This window comes from Eptatretus burgeri, chromosome 18, assembly GCF_056783735.1.
Source record: "Eptatretus burgeri isolate ZD-2024b chromosome 18, Ebu_testis_v1, whole genome shotgun sequence".
NCBI lineage: Eukaryota > Metazoa > Chordata > Myxini > Myxiniformes > Myxinidae > Eptatretus > Eptatretus burgeri.
In genome coordinates, this window is record NC_140978.1 from 21,493,001 (window position 1) to 21,514,486 (window position 21,486).

General features: G+C 44.6%; 1 protein-coding gene across 2 annotated transcripts in view; it reads right to left on the reverse strand.

The window, feature by feature from the left end:
- TBC1D22B (TBC1 domain family member 22B) overlaps positions 1-21,486 on the reverse strand; it is a 59,367-nt gene that overhangs the window by 14,451 nt on the left and 23,430 nt on the right. For both annotated transcript variants that reach the window (XM_085863525.1, XM_085863524.1), the window contains 4 exons: positions 15,844-15,958; positions 10,933-11,039; positions 8,072-8,147; positions 7,641-7,768 (listed from right to left, as the gene is read on the reverse strand). In XM_085863525.1, coding sequence (XP_085719651.1) covers positions 7,641-7,768; positions 8,072-8,147; positions 10,933-11,039; positions 15,844-15,958 — 426 coding nt within the window. The remainder of the gene's footprint in view (positions 1-7,640; positions 7,769-8,071; positions 8,148-10,932; positions 11,040-15,843; positions 15,959-21,486) is intronic.

Sequence of the window (21,486 nt, forward strand, 5' to 3'; positions counted from 1 at the left end):
TATTTATACATACATTTTTTTCTTTTTTTTTGTATACCTTGGTCGAGGCTCGTATGAGAGCTAACACACAACTCACAGCAATATAGATAAATATGTATATAGATATCACATATAGATATCACACACATATCAATATAGATATAAATATATATATATATATATATATATATATATATATATATATATATATATATATATATATATATATATATACATACTGATAATATATGTTGTTCGCCTTTCGGCTGCTCCCATTAGGGGTCGCCACAGCGGATCATCCGTTATGATCCGCATACGGATTTGGCATAGGTTTTATGCCGGATGCCCTTCCTGACGCAACCCTGGTCGCCTCTTACGACACAGGGATAAGGATTGGGTTTCGCCACGATTTCGGGCTGCCCTACACCCTCTCATAGCCTGGCCCAGTGCAGAGCTCCCGCCCTCAAGCGATCCTCCAACCCAAGCCTCCGAGTTGCCGGATTACAGGCACACGCCACTACGCCCGGTATATATGTGTATATATATATATATATATATATATATATATATATATATATATATATATATATATATATATATATTGTTGTGGTTACCAAATTCGCAAACCACCATTCAGGTCCCTTAGGTGAGGTATTTCGGTAAGTATATGTGTAGTTAGGCCCAAACCCGTCGTCTAGTGGGAATAAATGTTATTCATGCGTGCTGCGACTCTTCAGGATAGCCGTTTTTCTTTTACTATCTTTAATTTGGACCAACCGCCATTGTTACCACCACCAACCACCGCTTCACCACAACCGCCACGACCTTCACGTCACACCTCGCAACCGTCGCATCGCCACCGTTCTTGCGCCGCTTGTGGGTACCGGTGTTGGACTCGTGCAGGGCGCGCGCCGAACAGCGTGTACAAAACCACGGATTTTCTGCTTCAAAAACGGATCAAAAACGACACACGCCCACTTTTGTGCCGTCCAATCGGTGAGCGAGGGGCGATTTGGCCCCGCCTCCAGGGCGTTGGAGGGCGATCGATATATGCAAATTTATGGATCAAAAAGCATTCACGCCCACTTTTTCTCGGGCCAATGGGGAGCGAGGTGAAAGGTCGAAGGGAGAGGGTCAAAGATGAGAAGGCGAAGCCACGGGGCTTATATAAGCGACCGCGTTCGTCAGTCAAGAGAACAGAGAGTTAAGACTTCGCGGGCGGTGGAGTTGGGAAGAAGGAGCAAAAAGGAGCTGGTCGCCGTCGTGTGCGTTGGAGTCGGAGCGGAGGGGACGGAGCTGTGGAGAGGCGGCGAGGGCAGACGAGGGGGTGCTCGCGTCGTGCAGGGAGCTGTACCCCAGGGAGGCCGACAGCGCGACCTGGCCAAGGTGGAGACGCTCGTCGCGGGACTCGAGGCAGAATAGGAATCCTCTATACCCCGAGCATCAGCAACCCCCTCCTGTTTCCCCCCGCGCTGAGATAGTGCGACCAAGGGGGCCCCTTTCCCACCCCCTACCAGACACTGCCCGCGAGGCCCGCGGAGTTGAGGCACCATCGCCGCTCCGCGTCTCATCACCAGACGGGTAGGCCCGACCCGGTCTCGGCCTCAGGCCCGCCTCATCTTTGAGGGTATTCTTTTTCTTGGTTTTGGGTATGTGTTGTCGGCGCAGTCTGTGAAGTAAAATTGTATAAGTGTTGCCGTGTGCTCGCGTAATCGGCATTAGATCTGCATTGTCGCATTTGCTTTTTGTGTAAATTGCATTGTGTTTTCCTTTTTCTATGTGCTTTTGGTGGAATTGAATATGTGTGCTTTCCATTCATCGCGAATAAATGTGCTTTTGTGTTGAACTGTTTCCCGCTTCGCTTCGTCATTTCTGTCATTGAATCCTCATCTTGCTTCACGTAAAGGGTTGGTAGTGGGCTGAATACGCCCGATAATTAATCGAACCGGCGAGGTCGACGAATAACACCGCTCGGTTATCCCGATAGTACGGAACGGGTCGCTTAAGTGGCCCGTGTCCGAAGTCGACCTGCGGCGAGGTGCGATCGCCCGGTCTACCCTCCGCGTGGGTACTTAGGTAGGTCGAATTTGGCGAGCAACCCTATCCCACGCGGGGGCCGATTGGCTCGATCGCGGTGAGACCGAAAGGTCCACCCGTGACTGGTTCCAGGCGTTAGTCCGAGAGGGTCACGACTGGATTGTCCGTCCGGTGGGCGACGTGCCGCGATTCGAGTTACGTGGCCGTCAGCACGCCGGCGGGCGCGAATCCGCAACAATATATATATATATATATATATATAAATATATATATAAATATATATATAAATATATATAAATAAATATATAAATAAATATATATATAAATATATATAAATATATATTGGTCCCATCTCTTAATGGTGACAAATCACTTGAGTAGTTAAAAAAAAATTCTCGTACCCAGATCTGGATCTCCACGAAAATCGATTTAATTCTTTATCGTCACACACACGACCTGTCCACCAAGTTTTGTCTGAATCCGTCCATAATTTTGAGATATCGTGTGATTACAAAAACAAACAATCAAAAAAATAATAATAATCGCTTTTTGCCCAGTCATTCAATGTTAAAAAAATCGTTTAAAAAATTCCAGTATCCAGATCCGGATCTTCACCAAAATCGAATCAAACCATCCTTGTCACACACCCAGCACGTCAACCAAATTTAGTCTGAGTCCGTCCATAATTTTTGAGATATTCTGTTCACAGTCAAACAGACAGACAGGGGTAAAAACATAACCTCCGCCCACCTTCAGTGGCGAAGGTAAAAAGGTGCAAAAATGGATCCCCTTAACAACCGACCTATCAGTTTACTTCCAATCATTAGCAAGGTCATGGAATCCATAATCACAGTTGACATGAAATCTTTCATTTTCTCCAACAACCTCATCTCAGATTACCAATTTAGTTTCAGATAAGGTCACTTCACCTTGGATATGCTGCTTCTACTCACCCAACAATGGATTGAGGCCCTCAATGTCAGACATGAGATAATGGTCATCTCTGTAGAGATATCTCGTGATTTTTATACAGTCTTGCATCCTGCCGAACTCTTCCAACTCTCCACCTTTGGCATCCAAGGCCAACTCCACACATGACTCACTGACTTCCTTTCCTCTCGAAACCAACTCAACGGAATCCTTTCATCTCCTCTCCTTGTAAATGCTGGAGTGCCCCGAAGCAGTGTTCTGGGCCCAGTCCTATTCCTAATCTTCATCCATGATCTCTCTGACTCTCTGGAAAATCCTCTTTATTTGTTTGCTAACGATCCACCCTCTGCTATGACATCCCTCATCCTTCAGGCAGGTAGGCTACAGCCTCTTACCTCTTTTCAGACCTTAACAACATCACAAGATGGTCAAACACTTAGAGAGATAGTGAGACATTTGTCAGGATTGAAAGACATATCCTATGTCACTTTCTGAAAGGATCATCTGGCAACTCACATCCCCCCACACCCACCCGTCTACTTTCTAAACAATACTCTCGAGGAAGTTCAGTCATTCATACTCCTGGGTTTCACTATCAGCCATGATCTTTCTTGGGCAAACCTCATTTCAAAGTTGGCCTCCAAAGCCAGTATCTGACTGGGCATCCTCCATCGTACAAAGATCTTCCTGAACTCGAATGTGCATACACAGTACATCGTGGTTATACAGCATGGCCAATATCGTGCCCATCTTGGCATTTTCTTCTGCAAGGTCTTCATCTGCAGCTTGATGGAGTGCACTGCTTTCGCCACTTGGCTGGCTCCCATGCCTCACACCTTACTCAACTTGATGCCATGGAAACCAAGCCCTTCAAAATTACTGGAATCTCCCACGATGAAGCCGAATCTATGGGCCTATCAGTACACCATCGCAGACAAATCTGTAGTCTTGCCGTCTTCTACTGCCTCCTTTCTGGTCTTACGCCCACGTTTGTGGACTGCTCTTTCCATACTTTGACCCCCACCCTTCCCTCAGGTTTCTGCAAGGTCCATCATCAACCCCCTTCTGGTTAAACTACCTAAATCCAGGATCACTGCTAACCGCCACTCATTCGTTACTCTTTTCTCCTGCCTGTGGAACCAACTTCCACATTCTCTTCAATTTCATTCTTTCCTCCAAGTCTTCAAGACATCTGTTCTCCACCATATCAGGTCACCCCCAATCAAAAACCACGCTCTTTTCTACCCTCAACTCGGTTAAAACTTTTCCACTCTCGTTGACTTATCGGCGCATCACTCAGTTAAATACAGTCCCAACAAGTATTGTCACATGATAAACAGATCCGGGAACCTGCTTGGGACTGTGGACTTAGCTGGCGGTTGCGGTAGCTTTGACACGACACGCAGAACTTGAACTGGGATCCTGTACCTGTCACGTGGCTGTTACAATATGTTGTACAGTGGGGAGAACAAGTATTTGAATCACTGGCGATTTTGCAGGTTTTCCCACTTACAAAGCACGTAGAGGTCTGTAGTTTTTATCATAGGTACACTTCAACTGTGAAAGACAGAATCTAAAACAAAAATCCTGAAAATCACATTGTATGATTTTAAAATAATTAATTAATTTGCATTTTATTGCATGAAATAAGTATTTGATACATCAGAAAAACAGAACTTAATATTTGGTACAGAAACCCTTGTTTGCAATTACAGAGATCAGACGTTTCCTATAGTTCTTAACCAGGTTTGCACAGACTGCAGCAGGGATTTTGGCCCACTCCTCCATACAGATCTTCTCCAGAAGATGTCGCTGCTGTCGCTGGGCAACACAGACTTTCAGCTCCCTCCAGAGATTTTCTATTGGGTTCAGGTCTGTAGACTGGCTAGGCCACTCCAGGACCTTGAGATGCTTCTTACGGAGCCACTCCTCAGTTGCCCTGGCTGTGTGTTTCAGGTCGTTGTCATGCTGGAAGACCCAGCCACACCCCATCTTCAATGCTCTTGTTGAGTGAAGGAGGTTGTTGGCCAAGATCTTGCGATACATGGCCCCATCAATCCTCCCCTCAATACGGTGCAGTCGTCCTGTCCCCTTTGCAGAAAAGCATCCCCAAAGAATGATGTTTCCACCTCCATGCTTCACAGTTGGGATGGTGTTCTTGGGGTTGTACTCATCCTTCTTCCTCCAAACACGACAAGTGGAGTTTAAACCAAAATGCTCTATTTTGGTCTCATCAGACCACATGATCTTCTCCCATTCCTCCTCCGGATCATCCAGATGGTCATTGGCAAACTTCAGACGGGCCTGTACATGCGCTGGCTTGAGCAGAGGGACCTTGCGTGTGCTGCAGGATTTTAATCCATGACGGCGTAGTGTGTTACTTATGGTTTTCTTTGATACTGTGGTCCCAGCTCTCTTCAGGTCATTGACCAGGTCCTGCCGTGTAGTTCTGGGCTGATCCCTCACCTTTCTCATGATCATTGAGGCTCCACGAGGTGAGATCTTGCATGGAGCCCCAGACCGAGGGAGATTGACTGTTATCTTGAACTTGTTACATTTTCTAATAATTGCGCCAACAGTTGTTGCCTTCTCACCAAGCTGCTTGCCTATTGTCTTGTAGCCCATCCCAGCCTTGTGCAAGTCTACAATTTTGTCCCTGTCCTTAGCAGCTCTCTGGTCTTGCCCATTGTGGAGAGGTTGGAGTCTGATTGATTGAGTGTGGACAGCTGTCTTTTAGGCAGATAACGACTTCAAACAGGTGCAGTTAATACAGGTAATGAGTGGAGAATGGGAGGGCTTCTTAAAGACAAAACTAACAGGTCTGTGAGAGCCGGAATTCTTACTGGTTGGAAGGTGATTAAATACTTATTTCATGAAATAAAATACAAATTAATTATTTTAAAAAATCATACAATGTGATTTTCAGGATTTTTGTTTTAGATTCCATCTTTCACAGTTGAAGTGTACCTATGATAAAAACTACAGACCTCTACATGCTTTGTAAGTGGGAAAACCTGCAAAATCGGCAGTGTATCAAATACTTGTTCTCCCCACTGTATATTGTTGCGAATTCGCGGCCGCCGGCGTGCGAACGTGCGAATACATATATACATACAGTGGGCGTCCCCACTGTATGTATATATGTTGCACATTTCATCTACTCCTCCGAAAGGATTTGACCTAGGAAGCTGAAACTTTCAGGGATTAATGAGTGCGCCCTGAAGATGTGCCTGTGCAAGTTTCTTTGATTGAATTGAATTTTGAAAAAGAAAAAATTTCCACCCATCTTGACATTTTCTTCCTTTGGGAGGGAGAGGGGTGAAATTGGAATTATCTGAGCCATATATAACCACAATGTACTGTGTATGCACATCAGCAGTATGCATACATTTGCTTCATACACATAACCCAGGTTATTTTTTATTTTCGAGAGTGATTGAGGCAGTGGTCTGTTGCCTATACACTGCCCAAAATACAGGAACAAGTCAGAAGAACTTGTTGCACGCTTGGAATAAGATCACCCATAGACGGGGCCGGATTAAGGCATAGTAGGCCAGTTAGACTATGACCCTGCTTGAAGGGGCCCTGCACCTAAAGCTTTGTGATGAAGCTTCTGGCAATTGCAACATAATTGCAATTGAATAGAGAAATAGATCATTGGATAGACAATCAATTAAATAGAGAACTAGAGAATTCATAGAATACACCGACCCACGCTGTGTTCAAAATAACACTGTAGAACATAATGCAAGTCCAGAAGTTTACTGTCGTTGACGCCGCGTGTTATACACCACCTTATTTAACATGTCCAAGTGTTTTCGAAACAGATTGGTTTTGAAAGTGCAGAAGACGATTTGTGTTCCACACTGTTCAAGTACATAATTCAATTGCGATTTTAAAGGTTGTCGGAAAAAAAAACTTTTTGGGGGACGTTTACCGCTGTTGCTGCAGTGTCTTATTCACCACATTACATTAGTTATTTGTGCCTGTTTTGACATCCTTAAAATCAGTAAGTTTCCTGTTTGGAATGGTTTTCAATATTGTTTGCATGCCAGACAGGCAGAGAGAGTAAAAATAAATAAATAACTGAATTGGTAGAATTTGCAGAGAGTCTACTTCTGCATGCTGTTCTCTAAGAAAAGAAAATGGAAATCTGGGCTTTTTCTCAAGCCTACTCATGTCCTTTCGGTCTCCCTTAAAACAGTAAAAATGGCTTAGGGCCCCCAAACTCTTAATTCTACACCGCCTGTAGGGCGGCTACCCTGCTGTGGTATTAACAATCAGAAAGATAATACCATGACCACTCTGGCTGCTCCCGAAGGAAGGGGGTGCTTCTCGTACGAATCCTACTATTAATTTGTAATTGCTCACTGGCTTTGCCAATAATACAAACATTTATTACAGACACTAGGCATCAAAAGCTACATATATTGAACAAACAGTTTCATATTGAGCACCTCGACACCATTACAGCATTTAACTTGCATCAGACGTGGTAATAAATGCGAATTGTTGCTCCCAGCTTGATGACAGATGCCATTTGCATTTTTGCCTTCTTTATCCCTACCATGTTTACAATCCCACATGGGCATGGGCAACTTGCTAGTAATGATAATAATAATAAAAAAAGTGTCAGCATTTATTAATTTTTTAAAGCCAATTTCTAACCAAAAAATAAAAAGAGGGAAAAAGACCTGGTAAGTGTCCCAAAGACGAATGGTGCACCGCAGGGGGAGCTCCCGCATCAGGAGGTTGTTCATCCAGCGAAAGGCAAATTGAAGGTACTCCACCTCATGCCTCTCTATGTGACTATGAACAGCTTCTGCAAGGACACAATCACCACCGACAGGGTAGACGAGGAAAGGCAAAGGAAGGGTGCACAATTCAGCATCATTATGTCACCCATCAAATATCACAGAAGATAACCAATCAAAATTGTCGCAATTAGCTGAAAGGTACAAAGTGTCGAATACAAAGTCGCTCAAAAGAAGTGAAGATTAAGCGCGTTTTCTTTCCACAATGAGTGGTTCTATCACATTATGAAATATTTGTTAAGAGCATAGAAGTCACTCCTTTACTCCTTGTACGTAACATGAGTGAGTGCGTGAGGACAAGGAGAGCATACCATCAATGCGGCTGACGAGCTCACTGAGAGCGTTGACCTTTCGCTGGACACCTGGCTGGGCAAACGTGTAGTTATCCTGAGGGTTGAGAAACAATGTTTGCCCTTTGCAAAACAGTCGAGAGATTTGAAAAGTAGTTTTTCCATTTTGATACTGACACACACCAACAAGATGTACTCATCACACGGAATCTCACTCTCAGACCTCTGTTTGCCAGTTCACTCTATTCTGGGATTGAGAGTCCAGGTGCAGCAATAAAAAAATGAAATGTTTAGATTATAACAGCAGGTTTCCAAAATGGCTACAAAATATTGCTACAGACCTGGTCTAAGGGGGAAATAGAGGTGAGACTACAATAGGTATTTTAAAGTCAACCCCCACTTCATCGCGGTTCACCTATCGCGCCCCCGGTTCATCGCGGGTTTTCCCTTGGAACGTAACTAATTTTTTCTGCAGATTCCCCCGGTACATCGCGGTAATCATATATAAAATATAAATTATTTAAGCAATAAATTATAATGCGTGGCGCTCGAAAGTATCTTCATAATAAAACAAACAACAAAAATTTTTTTGTATGTTTGTCGACACAACGCACGAGACAAAGACAGAGAGCGTGCTATTCATTTCTCCTTGGCGCTGATTGGCTGCTGCCCACGAGGTGCACTCTCGCTGTCTTGAGTGTTTCGCTTGTGAACGACACAGATATTTTCTACGTTTTTTTCTCCAAGCCCTACAATGCCACCCAATGGAAAAACGTTTGCCGCGGTTGGGCGCCATTACGGTTTGAATGAATCGACCATACGCTACATCAAGAAGGACGAAGCCAACATCAGCGCTTTACATTCGCAACGCGCTGCAGCACCTCGTGGAGGCCATGGATTCCGACGACAATTTTTCTCTGAGGGCAAATTGGCGTGATTTCACAATAGCAACGCGTCTCTAAATAATTCAGAAGGCTCGACAAGAAATGAAAAAAGAAACCTTAAATGCCTGTTGGAAGAAGCTGTGGCCAGAATGCGTCCACAAATACAAGGCCTTTTCTCCAGACGAAATTCACCATTCGGCAATCGATAAGGCGGTCAAGCTGGCGAAGATTCAAGGAGGAGGATTCAACGACATGACGCACGACGAAGTGAATGACCTCATCGAAACCAACTCTGACCCATTAACGGACGAGGATTTGGCTGAGCATACGGAGTCTACATGCGAGGAGGAGGAGGAACAATCTGATCCATCGCAGGAGCACGACGACGAAGGCCTATCACTTTAACGCTTAGCAACAATGGCGAAATCGGCCAAAGAATTGCAGGGGATGACTGAAGCATGGGATCCCTCTATGGTTCGGGCGTTGCAATTCAAGAACGCTATTGATGGCGCAATGGAAACCTATAAAACTCTCCTCACCACCAAGAAGAAACAACGCCAGCAACTGCCCATCACAATGTTTTCGCAACGCTACTGAGTTTACAGTAAGCATTATTATGCCTTAAATGTTTTCTTTATGTGTTTAGTTGAGATTAAAATGTGTTTAAAATGTGTTTTGTGGAGGCGTCCATTCATCGCGGATTTTCACTTACCGCGGGAGGGTTTGGAACGTAACCCCCGCGAGAAACGGGGGATTACTGTACATGTTAGTGCAAGTGTGGTGTACTTCCTGTAAATGAAAGTGACAAGCACGCGTTTAGAAAGATCTCGTCCCCTCCACCCGTATCTGTATCTTAGCATTGCCTTTCGCCCCCTTCCTATATTATTGAGCCATTGTCGTCGTTTATCTGTCCTTAAATGGAATTTCTTTAGCTAACAGTCGATTGGTGCAGCCCACGACCGTGATCACGGGGTCATTGAACAGGCTGGTACACAATCCCATAAATCAGCATCTGTCCATTGTGGAATTTTCCTCACTTGATGGCTCAAGGGCATGCACCATAAATCATCATGTTGGGCTGCATCAGCCAATGGGAATACGCCACGGATGGTTTGTTGGGCCCCGTGGGATGCACATGCATGCACAGGGTTCTTCTTCTTCTTCTTCTGTCCCACGGCCCTGGTGGGTTGGTGGCTCTCTGACATTCGTTGTTGGAGAGTTATTGGTGGTTCGGGTTTGCGTAGATGGTGCGCTGGGAACATGGTTGGTACCGGCACGCAAGGCACAGTGAGGACAAGCTCCACACCAGATCACAGCGCACCCGAATAAGCACGAGGAAAAGGTTTATTTTGTCTCGTCGATCCCCTGGAGTTCTGTGTTCCTCCAAGTGAATGAAATTGATCGGCTATCCTGTGGGTGTCCTACTGCGGTCATTGTGTTCGGAGACACCGATTCGTGCCAAATTAACGTGCCTGGCAGCGTGATGGTCAATGAAGATGCACGACTGCAGCAATATATCATTAAAAAAAAATTAAGGGGTTCCAAAAGAGGATAGATTGAAGCTGAATCACAAGAGATTTATCAAGGTTTTGCTTGTCTACAACCACACCAGTGCGTGAATCAACCCTTCACGCCAATCGGTCCAACAACACCAATCAATGATATACTACAAATAATTAAAAAAAACAATAAAATCCTGCTTTGGATAAGAGAACAAAGCTCATCCCTTGCCATTCCGTTCCATATGAAGGAAATACAGCACACTATCTTCCAAAGTACACCAAACCTTATAATCACAAGACCCTCAGTGCTACTCAACAATGGAGGCAAATCATTTGCATGCGTTTTTATTCGCTTCATGAAAATTAACACAATGTTGTGGTTATTGGGAGAGAACACACGAGTTCAAGGACCAAATTGCTGCATTACATCTCAAAGAAACATATGGTTTCGAGACCTTTGTTGGGCATGGAACACCTTTGTCTTCAACATGCTCACCTGGATACCGTCAAGCAGTTTACTCATGCACCAGTAACTGTCTGCCTCAATCCCCCTGGTCACATCTGCAGGCAGCAGTGACACATCGTAGCTTTCCACATCCTCTTCTGCAATAAGTACAGAGAGGGAATGGATAAATTAGCGGCTGTAATGAATGGGAGGCACAGCCGTGGTTGCCATGAGATTCAACACATTCAAAATCACATTCAAGAAATATAGAAAACAACAACAAAGGATTAATTAGCTTGGTAAGCACAGCTCCCTTTACTAGCTTTTAGGAAAGGGGGGGAGGGCAGAATCAATTTTATCCAATGTAGTTTATGGTATAATAGTGAAAGCAATGCAGGATCAATCATGCAAATCAGAGCTCCATAGGTGGGTATAGACAAGCCATAAGGCCTGGTTCTAATAGCCAATTAGTGCCCAAGGTGGGGCATTCCATGTCAAGTGTACACACCCTCCTGACACCAATACCTCATTTTCTCCCCATATGTTGGTCATTTATTCACTTGGGTGAAAAAAAACCTCAAAATTCCAACTTTTAGACCTGTAGGCCAATCGGGGCACATTTTAGCCCCCCCCCCAAATTTGGGCACCCCCGGCTGCCCCACAATCTTCCAGAGGCCATATCACAGGTTGTAGTGGTCCGATTTGGCTGATCTTGGTATCAAAATGCTCGTAAAAGCGAGATCTTTTGAATCGCGTAAAGTAAAATCACTCCGAAACAGTAATTCAAAAAGTTATAGTTTGGGGCGCCCTTTGACCTTGGGCCCCCGCTCCCCAGCCAAACCGATGGTCCCGATTTTTTCATGTGAGAATACCTCTTCATATACTCCAACACCTCAGCATAAATGAAAATGGGATCTCAAAGGGTTCAAGTGTGATAATGGTTTTATTGTTCGGTGACTCGGGTGCTGGACACACAATATTTGAACACAAGATTTCCAATACACGATATCAGTATATTGTACATACATTTTCCACATGCACATGCAGGAACTGGAAGTGATACTCGTATGAGTAAGAGTTTTTCCTAGCATATTATAGTCAAGATCTTTTGCCAACCAATGTTTTATTTGACATCTGTGTTTCATTTTTCCTGATTGTGTAGGCTCTACCGAGGTAGCAGTTTTTGGTTCTACGGAAAGAAGTAGATCAGAAATGTCTAAAATGCAGTGATCTTCAATGTCAGGAAAAAAGAAACTATTTGCGGGCCTGTTTGGATGAAGAAAATTCACTTTCATTTCATGAGTGTCCTGAAAGGCTTCCATGATGCAGGCAAGCCACCATTTTCCATCATGGTGCACTGTGACATAACCTGAGAGTTTCCCATGAAAAGTTGGTGTCGATTTTGAAATAGCTGACTTGATACGGTGTTCCTCGCAAAGGCTGAATTTGCGTACTTGAAGAGCAGTTTCAGAAATAGGGATGACAGCATGAAGTTTTTGAGTTCCAGCTATGGTTTTCACCGTTTTTAACCTTTCTTCCAGAATTCGTTCTTCCTCGTCATACACCTATTGGATCCCGTAACCAAACTTCATTTCATTCAAACCATTTTCAGCAAAGGCGGAAAGATCTTTTGGAGAAATAATTTGACTGTCGTAAGGTCTACGCAGGCTCTCACATGTTGCTTCTCGTTTGACTACCTCCCACGCCATCTGAAGGGCCCTTGCCATGATGTGTGGCAAAAAATGCCATTCTGCGTCAATACCATACTCTGATTTGTGACGACATAGGTTTATGAAGGCTTTGCAATTCTTATATTGGCCAGCGCAACCGTCTGAGAAATAGTAAAGTTTCTTTACATTTCCAAAGCTAGATTTCAAGTGTTCAATGAGCATTATTTGGAAGAGGTGGACTGAGACAACGTCGTGAGTATTGCATTCTGATATAATGGTGAACGAATCGTGGTTTCATTTGCCATAGTCCGATTTGAAATAATAAACCCAGGGGTGAATTTTCGCTTGAGAGCAGTTCCAATGGAATCCTTGGGCCGCATCCTGCACAACAAACGAATAGTTCTCTGAGAAGTCTCCAACAATTACAAATTCTCCTTCACCGATTTCGTCTTTCTTATTTTTCAGAAACTGAGATTGGGCCTTGGCAATGAAGTCGTGTCTCACGAATTTCACTGCGCGCTCACAGAATTGATTAATGAATTCTTCCAAAGGCAGGACCATGGAGCTCAGTTCAGATCTGTCGGTGGATGTCCACCGTTTAATCTGAATTTCATCAATATCCTCTAGTTCATGAGCACTCAGTCGCTCGGTTTTGAAGTCTTCAATTGATGGGCAACTTTCCAAGTTCTGAAATAACATGCCGGTTGTGCTGGGTTACAAACTATGCGTGCCATCACATGATGATAGCTAGGAAGTTCGGCTATCTCTGGCATTTAGGAACCACACATCATGAGTTTCACATTTTTATGTATCGTACATACACATACACTGTGTGTACCGCCTGAACCGGCCAGGACACACTCCGAGGGACGGAGCCTGGCGAACTTCGCGAATCCAACTTTCAAGCCAAGGTTTTTCTCTTTGAATTTCTGAAACAGTTCCTTGAGATTGTTTAGTACCAGGCGCTTTTGAATTTTGTCTTTTCCATGTTCATTCCTGACCACCACACAGTCCATTTTTCCCAGCATTATTCCGCTGACTTCATCACTTTGGTAAAATTCGGTTACGGTGGATTCCACTTCGTCAGGCAATATTTTACCCTGTTTGGGATTTGGAGGCGATAGCATACCATTTTCTTTCTCTAAATTTTTGGCTTGCACAGCCATTGTTTGGGAGCAACTGAATTCACTAATCATCCCTCTGATGCTCATATTCCTAGCAAATATTGTCAGTATACGTATTTGCTCTGAACGGCTCGAAACAACGCATTTTTCTTTCAGGCTTTTGATCACCTCTGGCATGCAGTTTTCATCACATTTTGACGCTGTATTTTGTGTTTTCTCCACAGTGCTTGGTCCAGCAACTAGTTCTAAATTCTTTCGCACAGAATCTTCCACTTTACTTCGCTTTTCAGGAACGTACCCTGGGTTCCTTTCCGCCTTTCGTTTGTCGAATGGTCATTCGCCTATCATCGATAATGACTGGTTTAATAGGTCAACTTCTGCTTCTCGCTCAAAAACCTCCTCATCCTCATCTGTCGAAATAGATTCTGCAATGCCTTCGATGGTACCTTCTGATGATAATTTTGAACTGGTCGAAGATGAGTCTTCAATACGCTCTGGTTACAACTGAGAAAGTTTTTTTCTGCACGAAGTACAAAGTCTGTCATCTTTTTTCACCGTTGAAGAAAATTTCATCAACATATCATTTGACACATTGCGAAGATCTTTTCGTTGTTTCATTTTATGGCATCTGAACGGATTGCAACAGTATTTTCGGAACTCCTTTCGATCTTCAGTCACCATGCTTACTGCAAAATATGCAACAACTGAGATTAGCCAATTTATAACTTAATTTGATGATTGTTATACAAAAAAATGTACACTTAAAATTCAATAGACACAATAGGCAGAATAATTTTTTGCAAATGATGCAATATATATATATATATATATATCTATATATATATATATATATATATATATATATATATATATATATATATATATATATATATATATATATATATATATATAGTCCAGAGATGATGATTGTCAATTTCAGACATAAAGTCGCTTGCCAGCAGGTGACGTCATTGGAATGGACGGCAAACGTCGCCCAATGTTGAATCAAGAATTAGTGATATGTGGACCCCGAACAATAAAACCATCATCACACTTGAACCCATTGAGATCCCATTTTCATTTATGCTGAGGTGTTGGAGAATATGAAGGGGTATTCTCACACAAAAAAAATCGGGATCATCGGTTTGGCTGGGGGGGGGGGGCGGGGGCCCACAGTCAAAGGGAGCCCCAAACTATAACTTTTTGAATTACTGTTTGAGTGATTTTACTTTACGAGATTCGAAAGATCTCGCTTTTACGAGCATTTTTATTCCAAGATCATCCAAATCAGATCAATAGAACCTGTGATCTGGCCACTGGAAGATTATGGGTCAACCGGGGGAGCCCAAATTTGGAGGGGCCCGAAAATGGGCCCCGATGGGCCCCCAGGTCTGAAAATTGACACTGTTTTACCGTGGATACAACCACTTGCACAAAAAAAAAGAGTGAAATCTGAGACGATGTGTCAAAATTTCGCTGAAAAATGTGTACACTTGACATGGAACGCCCCAGGTCTGGGTTGCAAAAGTCCCCATAGTCTGATGCATAACACACAAAAACAATTAATTTCGAACAAATAGCACAACGGATTGATGCAATAGATTGTATAAGGCCATAGGAGGAGAATACAATTAAAGAGGAAGAAGGAGGTGGGGGGGGGGTGGTGGGGGGAGGGGATTAGATTAGATCACATCAAACAATAATGCAAATAATGTTTTATAGGAGGATTATGGCAAACGGACAAATTGCTCCTGATATATGACAACTGGCTATGAAACCAGATTGGTAGTTATGTGGATACAAAATGCAGTCGACTGCGGCTTGGGTAATTTATCGGCTGCATATCTAAATTTGTCAATCAGGTTTCTCTCCTAATTACTGTGGTGCAGAGCACAAGACAGACAGAAAAGGCCAGAGAAGTTAGAGGCCAAACATTATTTGTCATAAAAGATTAAAAGTAGGTAATTAATCAGGAATAAGAAGAGGAAGAAGAAAAATCCAACTTACCCCACTCCCCCCTCCCCCAACTCCATTTTTTGCGTTCTTAACCAACACGTACTTTTCAAGTTTGGCCAAGTTATGACCAGCAAAAAAAATTAAAAATCTAAACTTTCAAAACGAAACATGACACTCCTCCTCCTCCTCCTCCTCCTCCTCCTCCTCCTCACCAGCATGCTCAGACAGGAAGACGACAAAGAAGGGCGTCACCAGGTCATTAATTCCCTGAACGTAGCCACTCGCCGGGTGACGAATTGCCCAGATGAACAAGATTCGTTCAAATATCTGGGGGAGAAAAAGGAAAAAAAAAAGGCATGTTTGATTCTGTTTTCAAAGAAAAATATTTATATAACACAACACGATTCACATTAAATGGATTCAGAAGGGTGCATGGAGAGAATAACAATATTATCATCATGATTATTATTATTATTATTTTTATTATCCCCATGGTTTTTGAAAAAAACAAAAAACACAGGAGGATATTGTAATCTGCTCCATCTGTCTGTCTGTTTCGCTATCTACTCCCAAACAGTTGTGCAGAAATTCACCAAACTTGGTAGTTATGATCACTACAAGGCAATAAGGTGTGAGAGTAGTGTCAGGTTTGGCCCTCCCCGTCAGGTGGGGGTCAAAAGGTCAAGAAAAACGCAATTACAAGCACATTCCTTAACTAGATTAGCACTGGGTAGAGCACATATCTCCACCATGCTAAAACAGTTTATGGTTTGTATCCCCCTGACAGGCTAGATCTGTATCCGAACCTTAACGAATCTCCCAACAGTGAAGAATCACTTAAAAAATTCTAGTAGCTGGATCCAGATCCGGATCTTCACCAAAATACAATAAACTTGTCCTTGTCACACACCCAACCCTAACACCAAGTTTCGTCCAAATCCATCCATAACTTTTTGAGATATCCTGCTCAGACACAGACAGACAGCAAGTGAAAACATAACCTCCATATACCTTTGGTGGCAGAGGTAATGAAACTGCATATGCAATCAATTTTGGGAGACGCATTAAATATTTTTACGGATGTGGAAATTCGCAAACCACCATTCAGGACCCATAGGTGAGATATCTCTTAAGTACATGTGTAGTTAGCCCAAACCCGTTGTCTGGAGGGTATTTATGTGATTCATTCGGGCTGCGACGCTTTGAGATAGCCGTTTTTCTGTTCTATCTTTATTTTGAACCAACCACGTCTCAACCGCCATCACACAACAACCACCTTAACCACCACGCCAGCCATCGTTACCAACTACAACCACGCTCCAACCCTCAGACAACAACAACAACAACAACACCAACCTTTACCTTCACAACTCAATCCTGCAAACATCGCATCAGTCATTCCCAAACGGCACCATAACCATCAAACCACCACCGAAAACCCTCCACCACCCTCACCTCTCTCCTTCTATGGCCATTCCCGCACCACCTGTGAACACTGAGCGTCGGGCTGTCTTGGGCCCGTTCAACGATACGCACCGAGCCGCGAGCGCAAATAGCGGCCTTTCCGAGGAAAATTCCGATCACAAACGCTACACGCCCACTTCCCTTCCGTCCAATTCGCAAGCGCGGAGCGGCTTGGCCCCGCCTCCAGGCGAGTCTGTGTGAAATCGATATATGCAAATTCTAGGATCAGGGGAGATTCACGCCCCCTTTCCTCCGACCAATGGGCGAGCGTGGCTCCGCCCCCGAGGTCATCCTGATCCGGATATTTGCACATTAACGGCTTCTGTCGGCCTATAAAACGGCGAGCGGAAGGCGAATCAGGGCAGAGTGAGTCAAGTCATAGGTGTGGCAGAGAGTCGAGTCGGGTGGAGAGTCAGTCGAGTCGGGTAGAGAGGAGGCAGAGTGAGTCGAGTCGGGTGGCGAAGTGATCGGTGTGTCTTCGAGTTGGGTTCTGGAGTCGGCCGAGAAGAGTTGCGGGAAGAGGCAAAGGAGCTCGGGTCCGAGGCGAGAAGGACGGCGGTCGGCGACGAGGTCGCGGTGTGGGATCGCTCGTCGCGGGACCCAAGCCAGCCAGCCATCCTCCTTTCCCGAGCATCAGCAACCCCCTCCTGTTTCCCCCCGTGCTGAGATAGTGCAAAAAGGGGGCCCCGTTCCCACCCCACTCCAAACGTCGTGCCAACGAAACCCGTCAAGGAGCACGGAGTCGGGGCACAGCCACGCAGCTACATTTGCGGCTCGTCCGCCAACGAGTCACGAGAACGCGGGTAGGACCCCCCCACCCCCGGTCTTACGGGCCTGGCCGCTCCTCCAGGTCACGTGCACAATTGGCCTACAGGCTTGTCTGCCCCCTTGTCTATGAGGGTGGCTTCTTTCCTTTGCTTTTGAGTAAATGTGTGTTGGCACCGTCTGTAAAGTAGAACTGTATAAGTGTTGCCGTGTGTGCGCGTAGTCGGTAGTAACTCTGCGTCATTGTTGCTTTTGTTTTGGTTGCTATATGTGCATTTTGACTGTTTGGCTGTATATGTGTGCTTTCAGTGTGCCGGGAAATAAATGTGCTTTGTGTGAACTGTTTTCCCGTTTCGCTTCGTCTTTTCTTTATTGACCCTCCATCCTGCTTCACATAAAGGGTTCGTAGTGGGCTTAATATGCCCGGTAATTAATCGGAACCGTTGAGAACACCGCTCGGTTATCACTGTAGCACGGAACGGACCGCTTAAGTGGTTCGTGTCCGGAGTCGACCTGCGGCGAGGTACGATCGCCCGGTTTTCCATCCGCGTGGGTACTTAGGTAGGTCGAGTTTGGCGAACAACCCTATCCTACGTGGGTGGCCGATTGGCACGATTGTGGTGAGGTCGAAAGGCCCACCGATGACCGGCTCCGGGCGATAGTTCCCGGAGGGTCACGACTGAATTGTCCGTCCGGTGGGCGATGCGGTCGCGATTCGAGTGACGCGGCCGTCCGCACGCCGGCGGGCACGAATTCGCAACAATATGTAATAAAGTTTTGTATTTGTCCCCTGGTTCATTCCCTTCACATCTGAAACTTCACAAATAAAATCTGTGCCCCAATACCGAAGAAACGCTTACATTTATGACGTCATCAGTCACGTGGTTTGGCAGCCAGATTGTTTTTTTCAAACAAAAAAGGAAACATTATTCTCCAGAACCCCTTCCTTTGCGATTGAAGTGAAACTGCACACAAATGATTGACTGGCCATGCTGAAAAAAGTTTGATAACTATGATGTCATCGGTCACATGGTCTAGCAGCCATCTTGGATTTTCCCCAAAACCTTCAAAAATCTTCTCCCGAACAGCTGGACAGATTGAGGGGAAACTTCACAGACATGTTCCCCATGAGTTGGGGATACTAGGGTGATAAAGAATAATTGATAGGTCACGTGGCTCGGTTGCCATATTGGATTGAAATAAAAATATTACATAATGTTTTCTCTGGAACCACCTATCCGATCGAAGCAAAATTTTTCCAAATATCATCGAACACCATTGCTACATACGTGAAAATGATGACATCATAGGTCATATCGTGTGGCAGCCATATTGGATAGAAAAACTAACCTTATCCGATCAAAACGAAACTTCACACACGTGATTCGCTACATAATCATGGGCAGAGTCCAAATTTCCAATGCCATAGGTCACTTGGTTTGGCAGCCGTGTTTGTTTGAAAACCGAAACTTTCATACGTTTTCAGCCTGCAGCGACTTTTCAGTGAAAACCGAAACTTTTCTCCACAATGGCTTATTGCATCCATATGAATCACATCACATTACAAGGAGCAAGTATCACAACTGCAAAGTTTTGAATCAATTGCGAAAGCGGTTTCCGAAATAAATATTTTTACTTATTTTCCGTGAAACCAATATGGTGGCTACCAAACCACGTGAGTGATGACATCATTGTAACATAAAATATATACAGCAAGGGTGGTGGATCATAACGGCAAAGTCCAGTATTGAAAGGTTATTCGGTTTCAGATAAGTATTTATTTTATCATACCCAATAAATAACTTATATACTGCAAAGAGCTGTTTGCTCTTTATACCCTCATGCAGTGTGACCCCTCTATACCCTCATGCAGTGTGACCACTCCTTGGCTTTTTCACAAGATCTTGGCTATTCGTTATTCACCTTGGTGTCTTGGTTTTCTATAGGTTTTCTTGGCGTATAGGTTTTCTATTATCATCGCTTTTCTGAAACCTTGTGAATTCTTGAGTTTTTTCATTGGCTCACCTTGGCATTTATGAAAATGAGGAGTGGTCACGCTGGCCTCATGTACATTTGAAGACTCAACAACGCGTCTTCTATCATAAAATAAAGGTGCTGTTTTGAGGAAACAGACGTACAGTTTGATTTATAGACCAATCAGCCTTCTCCCAATCATCAGCAAGGTTATGGAATCCATCATTGCTTCAGACATGAAATCCTTCCTCTTCTCCAATGGCTTGATTTCCAATCATCAATTTGGTTTCAGACCAGGTCACTCTACCCTAGATATGCTGCTACTGCTCTCCCATCAATGGATGGAGGTCCTCAATGCCAGACAGGAAATCCGAGCCGTATCCCTGGACATATCACGTGCTTTTGACACAGTCTGGCACCCTGCCCTACTCACCAAACTCTCTTCCCATGGTATTCAAGGCCATCTCCACTCATGGCTCGCAGACTTCCTCTCCTGTCGCAGTCAACGTGTGGCCCTAAATGGAGTTCTTTCATCCCCTCTTCCTGTGCAGGCTGGAGTTCCTCAAGGTAGCGTTCTGGGCCCTGTTCTTTTTCTGGTTTTCATCAATGATCTCTCGGACTCTCTGGAAAATCCTCTATTTCTCTTTGCCGACGACTCCACCCTCTGCCGTACCATCTGTCATCCCTCAGACCGGCAAGCAGCAGCTTCTTCGCTCACTGCAGATCTGGATAAAATCACAAACTGGTCCAACACGTGGAACATGTCTTTCAATCCAGACAAATCTCACACTCTCACTATGTCTCTTCGAAAGGACCGTTTAGAAAACCCCCCCATCCACTTTCTCAACAATCCTCTGGAAGAAGTCTTTCTTTCAAGCTTCTGGGTCTCACTATCTGCCATGACCTTTCCTGGGAAAGTCACATTTCCAACCTTGCCTCAAAAGCCAGTCGCCGACTGGGAATCCTCCGTCGTGCAAAGTCCTTCCTCGGCCCTCTTGAGCTCCTGACCACTTACAAAGCTTTTGTCCGTAGCCTGATGGAGTACTGCTCTCCCCTCTGGGCTGGTGCTCCTGCCTCCCACCTTTCTCGACTTCACGCTGTCGAAACCAGGGCTTTTAAGATCATTGGCATCTCCCGCAATGAAGCTGAGTCTTTGGGCCTCTCACTCAATCACCGCAGGTTGGTCGGTGGTCTTTCTGTCTTCTACCGACTCCTCTCCAGCCTTGCCCCCCTACTCTCTCTGCGATTTGTCCCCACCACATTTCCACAGGGCGCTCAAGGTCCGCCAACAACCCCCTTCTGGTAAAACTACCAAAATCACGAATCACTGCTCATCTTCACTCTTTCATTCCTCTTTTTCCCACCTTTGGAATAAACTTCCTCACTCTATTCTTTCCCATTCTTCCCTCCAGGCTTTCAAAACATCTGTTCACCACCACCTCTTATCTTCCCCCATCCAAATCCTCGATCTTTTCTACCCCGATAATCCACCCAAGCACACTTCCTTCAATTCTCCTGCTTTCCTTCCTGAAAGTCCCTGTAATGTCCATCTTCTCCTCGCCATGTTCCCCGTCCCATCCCCATCCCTCTCCCTTCCACAGTTCACCTGTGTCTGTTCCCCAATGTTTTGTCCCTTCCACTCCCGCCCCTCT